The 13640-nt window shown below is 42.1% G+C and overlaps 1 protein-coding gene across 13 annotated transcripts in view; it reads left to right on the top strand.

Moving 5' to 3' along the window:
* The first annotated feature begins 8439 nt into the window (after positions 1–8439).
* pikfyve (phosphoinositide kinase, FYVE finger containing) overlaps positions 8440–13640 on the top strand; it is a 37601-nt gene continuing 32400 nt past the window's right edge. For 6 of the 13 annotated variants that reach the window (XM_083536871.1, XM_083536879.1, XM_083536870.1 and 3 more), the window contains exon 1: positions 8440–8609. Coding sequence is in view for 7 of the 13 variants with exons in the window: in XM_083536867.1 (XP_083392993.1) it covers positions 9325–9368 (44 nt within the window). In the remaining 6 variants the exon portion in view is untranslated. Of the gene's footprint in view, positions 8610–9240; positions 9369–9439; positions 9695–13640 lie in introns of those variants that run through there. The other 7 variants (XM_083536869.1, XM_083536877.1, XM_083536875.1 and 4 more) reach the window with 3 other exon arrangements.

Raw genomic sequence — 13640 nt, 5'->3', positions numbered from 1 at the left:
CGGTCCCTCCTGCAGGTGGTGAGCCCACGGAAAAGGTGGCCCCACGTCACGGACCTTGATATTCCCCCGTAAGGGACCCCCGGAGCATAGAGGGTTAAGGGCCTTGCTCAAGGGCCCAAGAGTGGCAGCCTGGCGATACCGGGGCTTGAACCCCAGACCTTCCGATCGGCAACCCAGCGCCTCAACCGCTGGAGCCACCACTCCCCCAATAATTAAATAATTTTTATTAAATATTTTTTTTTTTTTTTGTGGACTCCCCGTGCCGCCCCACGGCAAGAAAACATGTTTAAAACAGAGCGCATGCTCTACCCTGATTGGTGGCTTTTTACTAATTAAGTTTTTATCCACTCATTAATAAAAAGGAACGACTGATTTCACAAAATGTAGTTGAGTAAAAAGTAGGATATTTGACTTTGAAATGTAGAGAAGTTTAAGTAAAATCTCCCCAAACGGAAATACTTGAGTAAAGTACAGATAAGCTGAAAAACTTCTTAAGTACAATAACGAATTGCATTTACTTCATTACTGTCCACCACTGCAAAACAGTTCAAGTTTTTCAAAAACTGGATTATTGTATGTCAGACGTTACCTCTTTTCTGTTGTTGTTTTTTTTGGTTCATACAGTCACATAAGAGTATTGAACAAAATGTTATGTTTAAAACGCATGTAAACAGACAGTTAATTAGAACATAATTTTAGTATCATGTTGGTTTTTATTTGTTTTTTAATTTTTTTTTTTTTTGTTCAATCTATTAGTAGTTTCATTATCTTTTACACTTTGTGCAATAAACATTTGCATTTGCATGGAAGAGCTATACTACAAAGGATTTCAGTATGGGACAGTTTTCCAAATTTTCCAAGAAGTTTCATACAAGTGACAAGTGTTGTTAGAACAGCTGAATTATTTTCTATTAAAACCATTTCATTAAAGCTGCAGAATTGCCTAATGCAAACCAATTAGTCTCTTTATATATCACATGCAAATGTTTTTTATTTTGAGTTTTATCATGGACAATTACATACAACAAACTTGATAGTAATTCAGGAATATAAATGATTACCTGTTAAGGCTGCAAACAGGGGAAGGCCTTATGTTATGTTAAGACACAAATCTTATGTTAAGCAGTTATGCAGTGGAATATGTGTAACAATATTTGATTAATGTCACCACTATTAAGGAGTGCTTCTCGTTTCTCTAATTATCCATCCTCATCAGCATTTACCCTTCCTACTGAATTCCTTTGAAGAAATGTAAAGAGGAACAGAAACATATAGTTTAAAATTTATGCTCATAGGAATCTAAAGAATGTTGTTGGAAATTTGTTAATTTACTTTTTAAAATTAAATCATGATTTATTTATTAAGAAATAAAAATATTTATGCAAACATGTTAAAGCAGTTAAAGGAAAGTCAACAAACATGACTGGATAGGATGCAGCTGTGTTTCTCTCTTAACAAGAAGTCAAATACACATGGGTATGTGAAACTAAAGTGCATCCTTGAATCCCTTTTGTTTCCTTTTGTTTCCTAGGATATAAAACATAAGGATGGAGGGAATTAAAGGAAGCTGAATTTATAAATTGAGATACCTCACTCAAGCATTACTTCATGTCATTTTATTGTATGGGTACATAACCTGTGTGCACTTAAGAGCTCTGTCTTTATATTTTTCAAACTTAATTGAGTCAAGTCAAGAAGCTTTTATTGTCATTTCAGCCATATATAGCTGACGCAGTACACAGTGAAATTAAACAACGTTCCTCCAGAACCCTGATGCTACATACAACAACATAAGACAACAATCACAGAAACAGAAAAACACAGGCTTTCCTCAGCCTTCTCAGGAAGTAGAGATGCTGCTGGACTTTTTTGGTGATGGAGCTGGTGTTGAGTGACCAGGTGAGGTTATATGATTACAATATTCTTCATAAATCTTAATAAAGCTATCAATATATTTATGGTTCATTTAAACTCAAGATTTACAGTGAGGAAAATAAGTATTTGAACACCCTGCTATTTTGCAAGTTCTCCAACTTAGAAATCATGGAGGGGTCTGAAATTGTCATCGTAGGTGCATGTCCACTGTGAGAGACATAATCTAAAAAAAAAATCCAGAAATCACAATATATGATTTTTAAACTATTTATTTGTATGATACAGCTGCAAATAAGTATTTGAACACCTGTCTATCAGCTAGAAGTCTGACCCTCAAAGACCTGTTAGTCTGCCTTTAAAATGTCCACCTCCACTACATTTATTATCCTAAATTAGATGCACCTGTTTGAGGTCGTTAGCGGCATAAAGACACCTGTCCACCCCATACAATCAGTAAGAATCCAACTACTAACATGGCCAAGACCAAAGAGCTGTCCAAAGACACTAGAGACAAAATTGTACACCTCCACAAGGCTGGAAAGGGCTACGGGGAAATTGCCAAGCAGCTTAGTGAAAAAAGGTCCACTGTTGGAGCAATCATTAGAAAATGGAAGAAGCTAAACATGACTGTCCATCGCCCTCGGACTGGGGCTCCATGCAAGATCTCACCTCGTGGGGTCTTAATGATCCTAAGGATGGTGAGAAATCAACCCAGAACTACACGGGAGGAGCTGGTCAATGACCTGAAAGAGCTGGGACCACCGTTTTCAAGGTTACTGTTGGTAATACACTAAGACGTCATGGTTTGAAATCATGCATGGCACGGAAGGTTCCCCTGCTTAAACCAGAACATGTCCAGGCACGTCTTAAGTTTGCCAATGACCATTTGGATGATCCAGAGGAGTCATGGGAGAAAGTCATGTGGTCAGATGAGACCAAAATAGAACTTTTGGGTCATAATTTCACTAAACGTGTTTGGAGGAAGAAGAATGATGAGTACCATCCCAAGAACACCATCCCTACAGTGAAGCTTGGGGGTGGTAGCATCATGCTTTGGGGGTGTTTTTCTGCACATGGGACAGGGCGACTGCACTGTATTAAGGAGAGGATGACCGGGGCCATGTATTGCGAGATTTTGGGGAACAACCTCCTTTCCTCAGTTAGAGCATTGAAGATGGGTCGAGGCTGGGTCTTCCAACATGACAATGACCCGAAGCACACAGCCAGGATAACCAAGGAAGTGGCTCTGTAAGAAGCATATCAAGGTTCTGGCGTGGCCTATCCAGTCTCCAGACCTAAACCCAATAGAGAATCTTTGGAGGGAGCTCAAACTCCGTGTTTCTCAGCGACAGGCCAGAAACCTGACTGATCTAGAGAAGATCTGTGTGGAGGAGTGGGCCAAAATCCCTCCTGCAGTGTGTGCAAACCTGGTGAAAAACTACAGGAAACGTTTGACCTCAAACAAATGCTACTGTACCAAATATTAACATTGACTTTCTCAGATGTTCAAATACTTATTTGCAGCTGTATCATACAAATAAATAGTTTAAAAATCATACATTGTGATTTCTGGATTTTTTTTTTTTTAGATTATGTCTCTCACAGTGGACATGCACCTATGATGACAATTTCAGACCCCTCCATGATTTCTAAGTGGGAGAACTTGCAAAATAGCAGGGTGTTCAAATACTTATTTTCCTCACTGTATTTAAAATGTATTTTGTCTTTTAAGCAAAGTTGTATAATGCTCTTGAGCTTCAGATTACTCATTTAAAAATACACAATTAAGGAAATAAGAAGCACCCATGACCCCATTTATTATGGGTCATCAACTACAAATATATATTAGTTCAATGTCAGTGTAATCACCCATTTTGTCTGTTGGCTTTCATAAAAATTTAAATGTTAATTCAACACACTTTAAAACTCGATCGCAAATGTTGAGCTATTTTTTTTAGTTGCTCAGTAGCTCCCAGTTTTATAACCACAAATGACTGTAAAAGATTGTAGAAAGGACATTACTCATAATCACATTCCAGTGCTCATGTTAGTTCTCACTCTCCAGTGCTCTGTATTGTTTAAAGATTTGTGATCACACTCTTGATGTCACCCAAATGAAGATGGGTTCCCTTTTTAATTCTGATTCCTCTTAAGGTTTCTTTCTCATAACATCGAATGGAGTTTTTCCTTACCACAGTCACCACCGCTGCTCATCAGGGATAAATGCACACCATTCACCTTAACTCTTAAAATTCTGTAAAGCTGCTTTGAGACAATGTCTGTTGTGAAAAGCGCTATAGAAATAAACTTGACTTGACTTATTCTAAACATGAAAGCCTGCTTTCTCTTCTGGATTCTTGTTGCTTTCAAGTTTCACAATATGGAACATGTCTAATACTTTATACCACACATTTATTTAAAAAATAAGACATGATGATAGAACGCTAATACCGTAACCCTAGATCTATAAAACATCACGATATCTGTTTATGGGACCTGGTGGATTTGTAAAACCAGAAACAAAGCATTAAATTTATAACTATAGAGGGGTTCTTTTAATGGTGTATGTATATCAGTAGATTTCTAACTATGTTGTGTATATCTATTAAGATTTTGATGCTTACTACTTATTTACAGTACTAGTTTTCTTATGAAGGCAGTACTGTTGTGTTCTCCACTGCAAGGATTCATCTCAAACTGAATGAACACATTCATGTGACTTTTGGAATGCATCGAAAAATCACAAAATGAGTAGATCTAAAAGTCTTATATTTATACACTAGCCTTTTAACTCTAGTGAGGTAACTTCAGTGCAGTGTAGACATCACTTTTAGTTGCATACAATGTTTTGCTTTCTGTAATTACTTTTTTCTTTAAATTCATTCTAATAGCTCTCTGAATATTCCCAAGCCATTTGTGGCATATAATCTATAAGATTGCCACAAGTGCAGGCTTTATATCAGGGCTATCAGGGTTTTGAATGATATAATTTGCAGAAAACTTTCGCTAAATAGCTGCATTTCTAGTTAAATGTCAGCTAACATGTTTATTAAGAATGACAGGTGTTTGTTTAGTTTGGAAGCACAAACTTGATGTTAAAATCAAACTTGAGCCTATCATATTGATTTTTGTTCAGCATTGTTACTCACATTGGGTGCAATATATTTGCCACCTGCATTCTATGGTACTTTAAGACATTTTGGTGCTGTTGATCTGCTGAATTTGTGTTTTTTCTGTAACAGTTTTAATAATCAAACATGAATTCCACTATACATATATGATACAAAAAGACAAGAACAAAGATAAAACATAAAAACATAAATATAGAATAAGTCAAAAGTTTGGACACACTCTCTCTCTCTCTCTCCTTTAGTGTTTTTCCTTTATTTTTCTTATTTTCAACATTAATACTAAAAACATCCAAACTATGAAAGAATACGTATAGAATTGACTGACCTTTAGCACTAATAAGGCTATTGACTCTGTGCTCAGTCTTTCCTCTAAAGAACTGATGTGCTAAAGAACATTAAGAAGGCAAGAAATGTCACAAATGAACTCTTGCCAAAGCACATCTGTGGATTAAAACCCATTCCAGGTGCCTACCTCGTGAATCTGATGAGAGAATGCCATGAGTTTGCCAAGCTGTCATTAAACTAATTACTTTCCACAATCTTAAATATGAAACGTTCTGTTCAATATTATATACAATGTTGGAAAAATACAAATGTAGAAAAACTACAGAGGAAAGTGTCTCCAGACTTTTGACTAGTATTGTATGTGAATAAAAAAATTAATATTAATGATATATTTAAATAAACTTTTACAAAAGCCTTATTTAAGTTTATGCTCTGGTATAAGTCTGTGGGAAAATTTCGAGTTGCTTTTAAGAAGAAATACAGGAAGACCCAACTGCGAATTAGATCACTTTTTTTATGATTAAAGAATGTTATAATATAATATACTATAATACAGGGGCGTAGATTACTTTTTATTAAAAGTAAATTCGTCCCCTTCACTTTTTTAGTCCAGAATTGTGTTCACGACATGTTGAGGTTTTTAATGGAGGAATGTACACGTGTGTTATCAAAATCCTTCAAACAGGAATAAAAATAAAGTTGAACTGAGATTTGACAGCATGTTTAACTCTGTGTGTCACGGTATGTACACGGAGAGACGAGGACACGAATAGTAATATTAAAGATGTGGTTTTAATAATAAGGAGCAGGTAAATTACACATACATACAACGTAGTAAAGACGATAACCGACAATGAGTAAAGACAGTGGTGATGAGTATAAATAGAGTCCAGGTGAACAGACAGGTGAAGACGGGAAACAAACATGGTGGATGACGGGGTGCAAAGGATGATGGGTAATGTAGTCCGGTGAATGAGGGTTTTAAGTAGCTTTATATATTGAGATATATGTTAGCTTAACACTGTGTAAAAAAACTACTACTTTTAAACAAACCAGCCAGGAAGCTTAAAATAAGTGACACTAAATGTGTATTTCATCTCATTGTATAATTGATATAGGGTCTTGACATGTTGAGTTAAATACATATTTTCTTTCAATAGTTTGTTTTGAATGACTTGTTTTATTCCTGAAACATGGACTGTAGAATAGAACAAAATGAAGTATTATTTGAACGTGCAATTATCCATTACTGTGTGCCATGTACTGTGCATACACACAATACAATTTAAAATATGTAAACAATATACTCTAAGTACCATTATAAGAACATATTTGTACTTTATACTCAAAAAGGTACACATTACTACCTTAGTACGCCCCTGCTATAATATAATAAAGATGGCATCTTATATATACAGTGTTGGGCAACGTTACTTTTAAAAGTAATGCATTATAATATTGAGTTACTCCCCAAAAAAGTAACTAATTACGTTACTTAGTTACTTTTTATGGAAAGTGACGCGTTATATTACTTTTGCGTTACTTGTATCTCTTTCACGCCTTACAGGTGTAACAGGTGTAATATAGATAATTGTCATTAAGAAATAAGTTATATTAGAGCAAAATACCTTTCTTAAACATTTAAAAAGCTTAATAACTTTTTAGAGAACAATAAGATGATCGACTAAATTTTGACCACAAGGCTGAACACTTTCCAGTCGCTCTTCTGTACACTGCTTTTCAATCTGCCCTCGCCGTCAGGAATGTCACTATCGTTCGTGTATATAAGGTTAAGGGTGTGGGCTGCACACCGGTGATGTGGAGGGAGAACATACCTTTCGCTGTCATCTCGTAAAACATCGTGCAATTCCGTAAATATGACCTCGTCCTCGTCTACATCATTCTCTGCTTCATCATCAGCTTGAAACATTCTGAACACTTTTTACAAAGTTCGCGCTATTATCAGTGACCGTGGCAGTTTATCTTCCCACAAAGAGCAAATGAGCTGTGAATTTGCTCTCTGTCTCCGCTGTGATGGCATCGTACATGTGTCTCCCACGTTCGATGTCTGAAGTGGTATTTTTTGCAGTTGACAAGAGCTTTTCACCAACACATAATCTACACTTAACCATTATTCCTTTCTCCTTTTCCTCGACTATTTCAAAATAATAAGAATACTTCCATCACAGTAATTTAATTCTCTGGTCTGCCATCTCCGCGCTACTTTACTCGTTACTCCAGAAAAGTAATATTATTACGTAACGCACGTTACTTGTAACGCGTTACCCCCAACACTGTGTATATATACATACATACATATATATATATATATATATATATATATATATATATATATATATATATATATATATATATATATATATATATATATATATATATATGTGTGTGTGTGTGTGTGTGTATATATACAGTACAGACCAAAAGTTTGGACACACCTTCTCATTCAAAGAGTTTTCTTTATTTTCATGACTGAAGGCATCAAAACTATGAATTAACACATGTGGAATTATATATGGAATTATATACATAACAAAAAAGTGTGAAACAACTGAAAAATGTCATATTCTAGGTTCTTCAAAGTAGCCACCTTTTGCTTTGATTACTGCTTTGCACACTCTTGGCATTCTCTTGATGAGCTTCAAGAGGTAGTCACCTGAAATGGACTTCCAACAGTCTTGAAGGAGTTCCCCGAGAGATGCTTGGCACTTGTTGGCCCTTTTGCCTTCACTCTGTGGAACCATCTCGATTGGGTTCAGGTCCGGTGACTGTGGAGGCCAGGTCATCTGGCGCAGCACCCCATCACTCTCCTTCTTGGTCAAATAGCCCTTGATGCCTTCAGTGTGAATCTACAATTTTCATAGTCATGAAAATAAAGAAAACTCTTTGAATGAGAAGGTGTGTCCAAACTTTTGGTCTGTGTGTATATATATATATATATATATATATATATATATATATATATATATATATATATATATATATATAATGTGTGTGTGTGTGTGTGTTTTATTTTTTAAACAACAATGATTAGCTTTGTGTAGATCGCAAGTTTGTTTGCTCAGATAGATAAGTAATGTCTGCTCTCGTGATAAAACCAGTGATCGAGCGCTGTGGGATCGATTACTTCTGTCTCCACAGATGATACTCCGGTTTCCGGGCTCGCTAGCGGGGCGAACACACGTACAGATCATGTGAAGTGGATTGAAAATGTCATATTGGGTCGATTTGTGTTTTCTCTTGGCTCGGATCTTATAGTTATGCTGTAGAAAACAACGAGAAAAAAAAAAAAAAAAACAGGTAAGCGGAGCTTCCAGGATCATAGTTGGAAAGTATTATTGGTGGTAATCTGATTTAAGCTTGGAGGCGACCTGCAGGGGAAGGATACACTGATGGTGTTGTTATTATTATTATTATTATTATTATTATTATTTATTTTAAACAAATTAAATGTTGTGTTAAGCTGGATAAAGTGTTCAGAATAAACCCAGTTGAATGATAACATTAACATCTCTAGATAAAGGTTGAAATGGTCTGGATAGCTGTACAGAATGGAAATTATGGTCATCTCCTGGACATCTCTGGGTCTATAGGAGCATGTCTGGTTGTTGTTGTTTTTGACAGTTTATAACCAGTGTCAGAGTCAGAATCATGCCCTAATCACTGTCTTGTCCTAATTCCAGCATATTATATTGCAAAACAATGCAGGATGTAGATTTTTTGTAGATAGTTATTGAAAGTAGGTTGGTAAAACTAGTTGATTTAGCCGGCTAGCAGTGCGAGATGTTTCAGATGTACCCAGGACTGAAAAATTCTGGGTATAAACTAATATCTGCTCAATGTGCTGGAGAATAGACTCAGATGAGTTGTATGAATGAGAGATGGGATGCTGTTTGGATGTCCAGGCCCTCTGTCACATGATCTCTCTGTGTACTTTATTGCTGATCTGGACCAGGAGACAAAACACACACACACACACTCTCTTAGGGATTACTTTATAAACTGATCCAGCATTATGACCTGTTCACTTCGAACTGGGGCTGTAGCGTTTACTAAGCGGTAAGATTTTACGACAGTCGCCGCGACGCGTTTCTTTACAGTCTGCCTTTTATTCTAGACGTTTTGGCAGCAGGGAACCCGGAAGCGAGCAGTTTATGTGTTTTGGTGACATGTGAAGTAAAAAAAAAAGGGGGGCAAATAATGTTATCCGAGCTCAGGTTTCTGATTCGGTAGGTACAAATCAATTTCAAGGTACCAGTGAAATTTAATAATCCAGACCGGAAGTTCAAACCAGTCCGTTTCCGCGAAGGAAATGTCCACAAATTTCACGTTTTGGAAAACATGAAGCTGTTTAAAAGGAAACGCATTGGTGTGCATTATACAGTGTAAGTGTGTATACAAACCTCTGCTCTGTGTTTCCTCTGTGTTCCCTCCGCTCTGTGCTCTCTGTGTTCCCTCCGCTCTGTGCTCTCTGTGTTCCCTCCGCTCTGTGTTCTCTGTGTTCCCTCCGCTTTGTGTTCCCTCCACTTTGTGTTCTGTGTTCCCTCCTCTCTGTGTTCCCTCCTCTCTGTGTTCCCTCCTCTCTGTGTTTCCTCCTCTCTGTGTTTCCTCCTCTCTGTGTTCCCTCCTCTCTGTGTTCTCTGTGTTCCCTCTGCTGTGTTCTCTCCAATCTGTGTTCTGTGTTCTCTCCAATCTGTGTTCTCTGTGTTCCCTCCGCTTTGTGTTCCCTCCACTTTGTGTTCTGTGTTCCCTCCTTTCTGTGTTCCCTCCTTTCTGTGTTCCCTCCTTTCTGTGTTCCCTCCTTTCTGTGTTCCCTCCTCTCTGTGTTCCCTCCTCTCTGTGTTCCCTCCTTTCTGTGTTCCCTCCTTTCTGTGTTCCCTCCTCTCTGTGTTCCCTCCTCTCTGTGTTCCCTCCTCTCTGTGTTCCCTCCTCTCTGTGTTCCCTCCTCTCTGTGTTCCCTCCTCTCTGTGTTCCCTCTGCTGTGTTCTCTCCGATCTGTGTTCTGTGTTCCCTCCGATCTGTGTTCTGTGTTCCCTCCGATCTGTGTTCTGTGTTCCCTCCGATCTGTGTTCTGTGTTCCCTCCGCTCTGCGTTCTGTGTTCCCTCCGCTCTGCGTTCTGTGTTCCCTCCGCTCTGCGTTCTGTGTTCCCTCCGCTCTGCGTTCTGTGTTCCCTCCGCTCTGCGTTCTGTGTTCCCTCCGCTCTGCGTTCTGTGTTCCCTCCGCTCTGCGTTCTGTGTTCCCTCCGCTCTGCGTTCTGTGTTCCCTCCGCTCTGCGTTCTGTGTTCCCTCCGCTCTGCTCTGTGTTCCCTCCGCTCTGCTCTGTGTTCCCTCCGCTCTGCTCTGTGTTCCCTCCGCTCTGCTCTGTGTTCCCTCCGCTCTGTGTTCTGTGTTCCCTCCGCTCTGTGTTCTGTGTTCCCTCCGCTCTGTGTTCTGTGTTCCCTCCGCTCTGTGTTCTGTGTTCCCTCCGCTCTGTGTTCTGTGTTCCCTCCGCTCTGTGTTCTGTGTTCCCTCCGCTCTGTGTTCTGTGTTCCCTCCGCTCTGTGTTCTGTGTTCCCTCCGCTCTGTGTTCTGTGTTCCCTCCGCTCTGCTCTGTGTTCCCTCCGCTCTGTGTTCTGTGTTCCCTCCGCTCTGTGTTCTGTGTTCCCTCCGCTCTGTGTTCTGTGTTCCCTCCGCTCTGTGTTCTGTGTTCCCTCCGCTCTGTGTTCTGTGTTCCCTCCGCTCTGTGTTCTGTGTTCCCTCCGCTCTGTGTTCTGTGTTCCCTCCGCTCTGTGTTCTGTGTTCCCTCCGCTCTGTGTTCTGTGTTCCCTCCGCTCTGTGTTCTGTGTTCCCTCCGCTCTGTGTTCTGTGTTCCCTCCGCTCTGTGTTCTGTGTTCCCTCCGCTCTGTGTGTTGTGTTCCCTCCGCTCTGTGTTCCCTCCGCTCTGTGTTCCCTCCGATCTGTGTTCCCTCCGATCTGTGTTGTGTTCTCTCCGCTCTGTGTTCTGTGTTCTCTCCGCTCTGTGTTCTGTGTTCCCTCCGCTCTGCTCTGTGTTCCCTCCGCTCTGCTCTGTGTTCCCTCCGCTCTGCTCTGTGTTCCCTCCGCTCTGCTTTCTGTGTTCCCTCCGCTCTGCTTTCTGTGTTCCCTCCGCTCTGCTTTCTGTGTTCCCTCCGCTCTGCTTTCTGTGTTCCCTCCGCTCTGCTTTCTGTGTTCCCTCCGCTCTGCTTTCTGTGTTCCCTCCGCTCTGCTTTCTGTGTTCCCTCCGCTCTGCTTTCTGTGTTCCCTCCGCTCTGCTTTCTGTGTTCCCTCCGCTCTGCTTTCTGTGTTCCCTCCGCTCTGCTTTCTGTGTTCCCTCCGCTCTGCTTTCTGTGTTCCCTCCGCTCTGCTTTCTGTGTTCCCTCCGCTCTGCTTTCTGTGTTCCCTCCGCTCTGCTTTCTGTGTTCCCTCCTCTCTGTGTTCTCTGTGTTCCCTCTGCTGTGTTCTCTCCAATCTGTGTTCTGTGTTCTCTCCAATCTGTGTTCTCTGTGTTCCCTCCGCTTTGTGTTCCCTCCACTTTGTGTTCTGTGTTCCCTCCTTTCTGTGTTCCCTCCTTTCTGTGTTCCCTCCTTTCTGTGTTCCCTCCTCTCTGTGTTCCCTCCTTTCTGTGTTCCCTCCTTTCTGTGTTCCCTCCTCTCTGTGTTCCCTCCTCTCTGTGTTCCCTCCTCTCTGTGTTCCCTCCTCTCTGTGTTCCCTCCTCTCTGTGTTCCCTCCTCTCTGTGTTCCCTCTGCTGTGTTCTCTCCGATCTGTGTTCTGTGTTCCCTCCGATCTGTGTTCTGTGTTCCCTCCGATCTGTGTTCTGTGTTCCCTCCGATCTGTGTTCTGTGTTCCCTCCGCTCTGCGTTCTGTGTTCCCTCCGCTCTGCGTTCTGTGTTCCCTCCGCTCTGCGTTCTGTGTTCCCTCCGCTCTGCGTTCTGTGTTCCCTCCGCTCTGCGTTCTGTGTTCCCTCCGCTCTGCGTTCTGTGTTCCCTCCGCTCTGCGTTCTGTGTTCCCTCCGCTCTGCGTTCTGTGTTCCCTCCGCTCTGCGTTCTGTGTTCCCTCCGCTCTGCGTTCTGTGTTCCCTCCGCTCTGCGTTCTGTGTTCCCTCCGCTCTGCGTTCTGTGTTCCCTCCGCTCTGCGTTCTGTGTTCCCTCCGCTCTGCTCTGTGTTCCCTCCGCTCTGCTCTGTGTTCCCTCCGCTCTGTGTTCTGTGTTCCCTCCGCTCTGTGTTCTGTGTTCCCTCCGCTCTGTGTTCTGTGTTCCCTCCGCTCTGTGTTCTGTGTTCCCTCCGCTCTGTGTTCTGTGTTCCCTCCGCTCTGTGTTCTGTGTTCCCTCCGCTCTGTGTTCTGTGTTCCCTCCGCTCTGTGTTCTGTGTTCCCTCCGCTCTGTGTTCTGTGTTCCCTCCGCTCTGTGTTCTGTGTTCCCTCCGCTCTGTGTTCTGTGTTCCCTCCGCTCTGTGTTCTGTGTTCCCTCCGCTCTGTGTTCTGTGTTCCCTCCGCTCTGTGTTCTGTGTTCCCTCCGCTCTGTGTTCTGTGTTCCCTCCGCTCTGTGTTCTGTGTTCCCTCCGCTCTGTGTTCTGTGTTCCCTCCGCTCTGTGTTCTGTGTTCCCTCCGCTCTGTGTTCTGTGTTCCCTCCGCTCTGTGTTCTGTGTTCCCTCCGCTCTGTGTTCTGTGTTCCCTCCGCTCTGTGTTCTGTGTTCCCTCCGCTCTGTGTTCTGTGTTCCCTCCGCTCTGTGTTCTGTGTTCCCTCCGCTCTGTGTTCTGTGTTCCCTCCGCTCTGTGTTCTGTGTTCCCTCCGCTCTGTGTTCCCTCCGCTCTGTGTTCCCTCCGCTCTGTGTTCCCTCCGCTCTGTGTTCCCTCCGCTCTGTGTTCCCTCCGATCTGTGTTGTGTTCTCTCCGCTCTGTGTTCTGTGTTCTCTCCGCTCTGTGTTCTGTGTTCCCTCCGCTCTGCTCTGTGTTCCCTCCGCTCTGCTCTGTGTTCCCTCCGCTCTGCTCTGTGTTCCCTCCGCTCTGCTCTGTGTTCCCTCCGCTCTGCTTTCTGTGTTCCCTCCGCTCTGCTTTCTGTGTTCCCTCCGCTCTGCTTTCTGTGTTCCCTCCGCTCTGCTTTCTGTGTTCCCTCCGCTCTGCTTTCTGTGTTCCCTCCGCTCTGCTTTCTGTGTTCCCTCGGCTCTGCTTTCTGTGTTCCCTCCGCTCTGCTTTCTGTGTTCCCTCCGCTCTGCTTTCTGTGTTCCCTCCGCTCTGCTTTCTGTGTTCCCTCCGCTCTGCTTTCTGTGTTCCCTCCGCTCTGCTTTCTGTGTTCCCTCCGCTCTGCGTTCTGTGTTCCCTCCGCTCTGCGTTCTG

This window comes from Silurus aristotelis, assembly GCF_946808225.1.
Source record: "Silurus aristotelis genome assembly, chromosome: 3".
Lineage (NCBI taxonomy): Eukaryota > Metazoa > Chordata > Actinopteri > Siluriformes > Siluridae > Silurus > Silurus aristotelis.
Note: the sequence above shows the minus strand (reverse complement) of the source record. Positions and strands in the feature narration are given on the sequence as shown.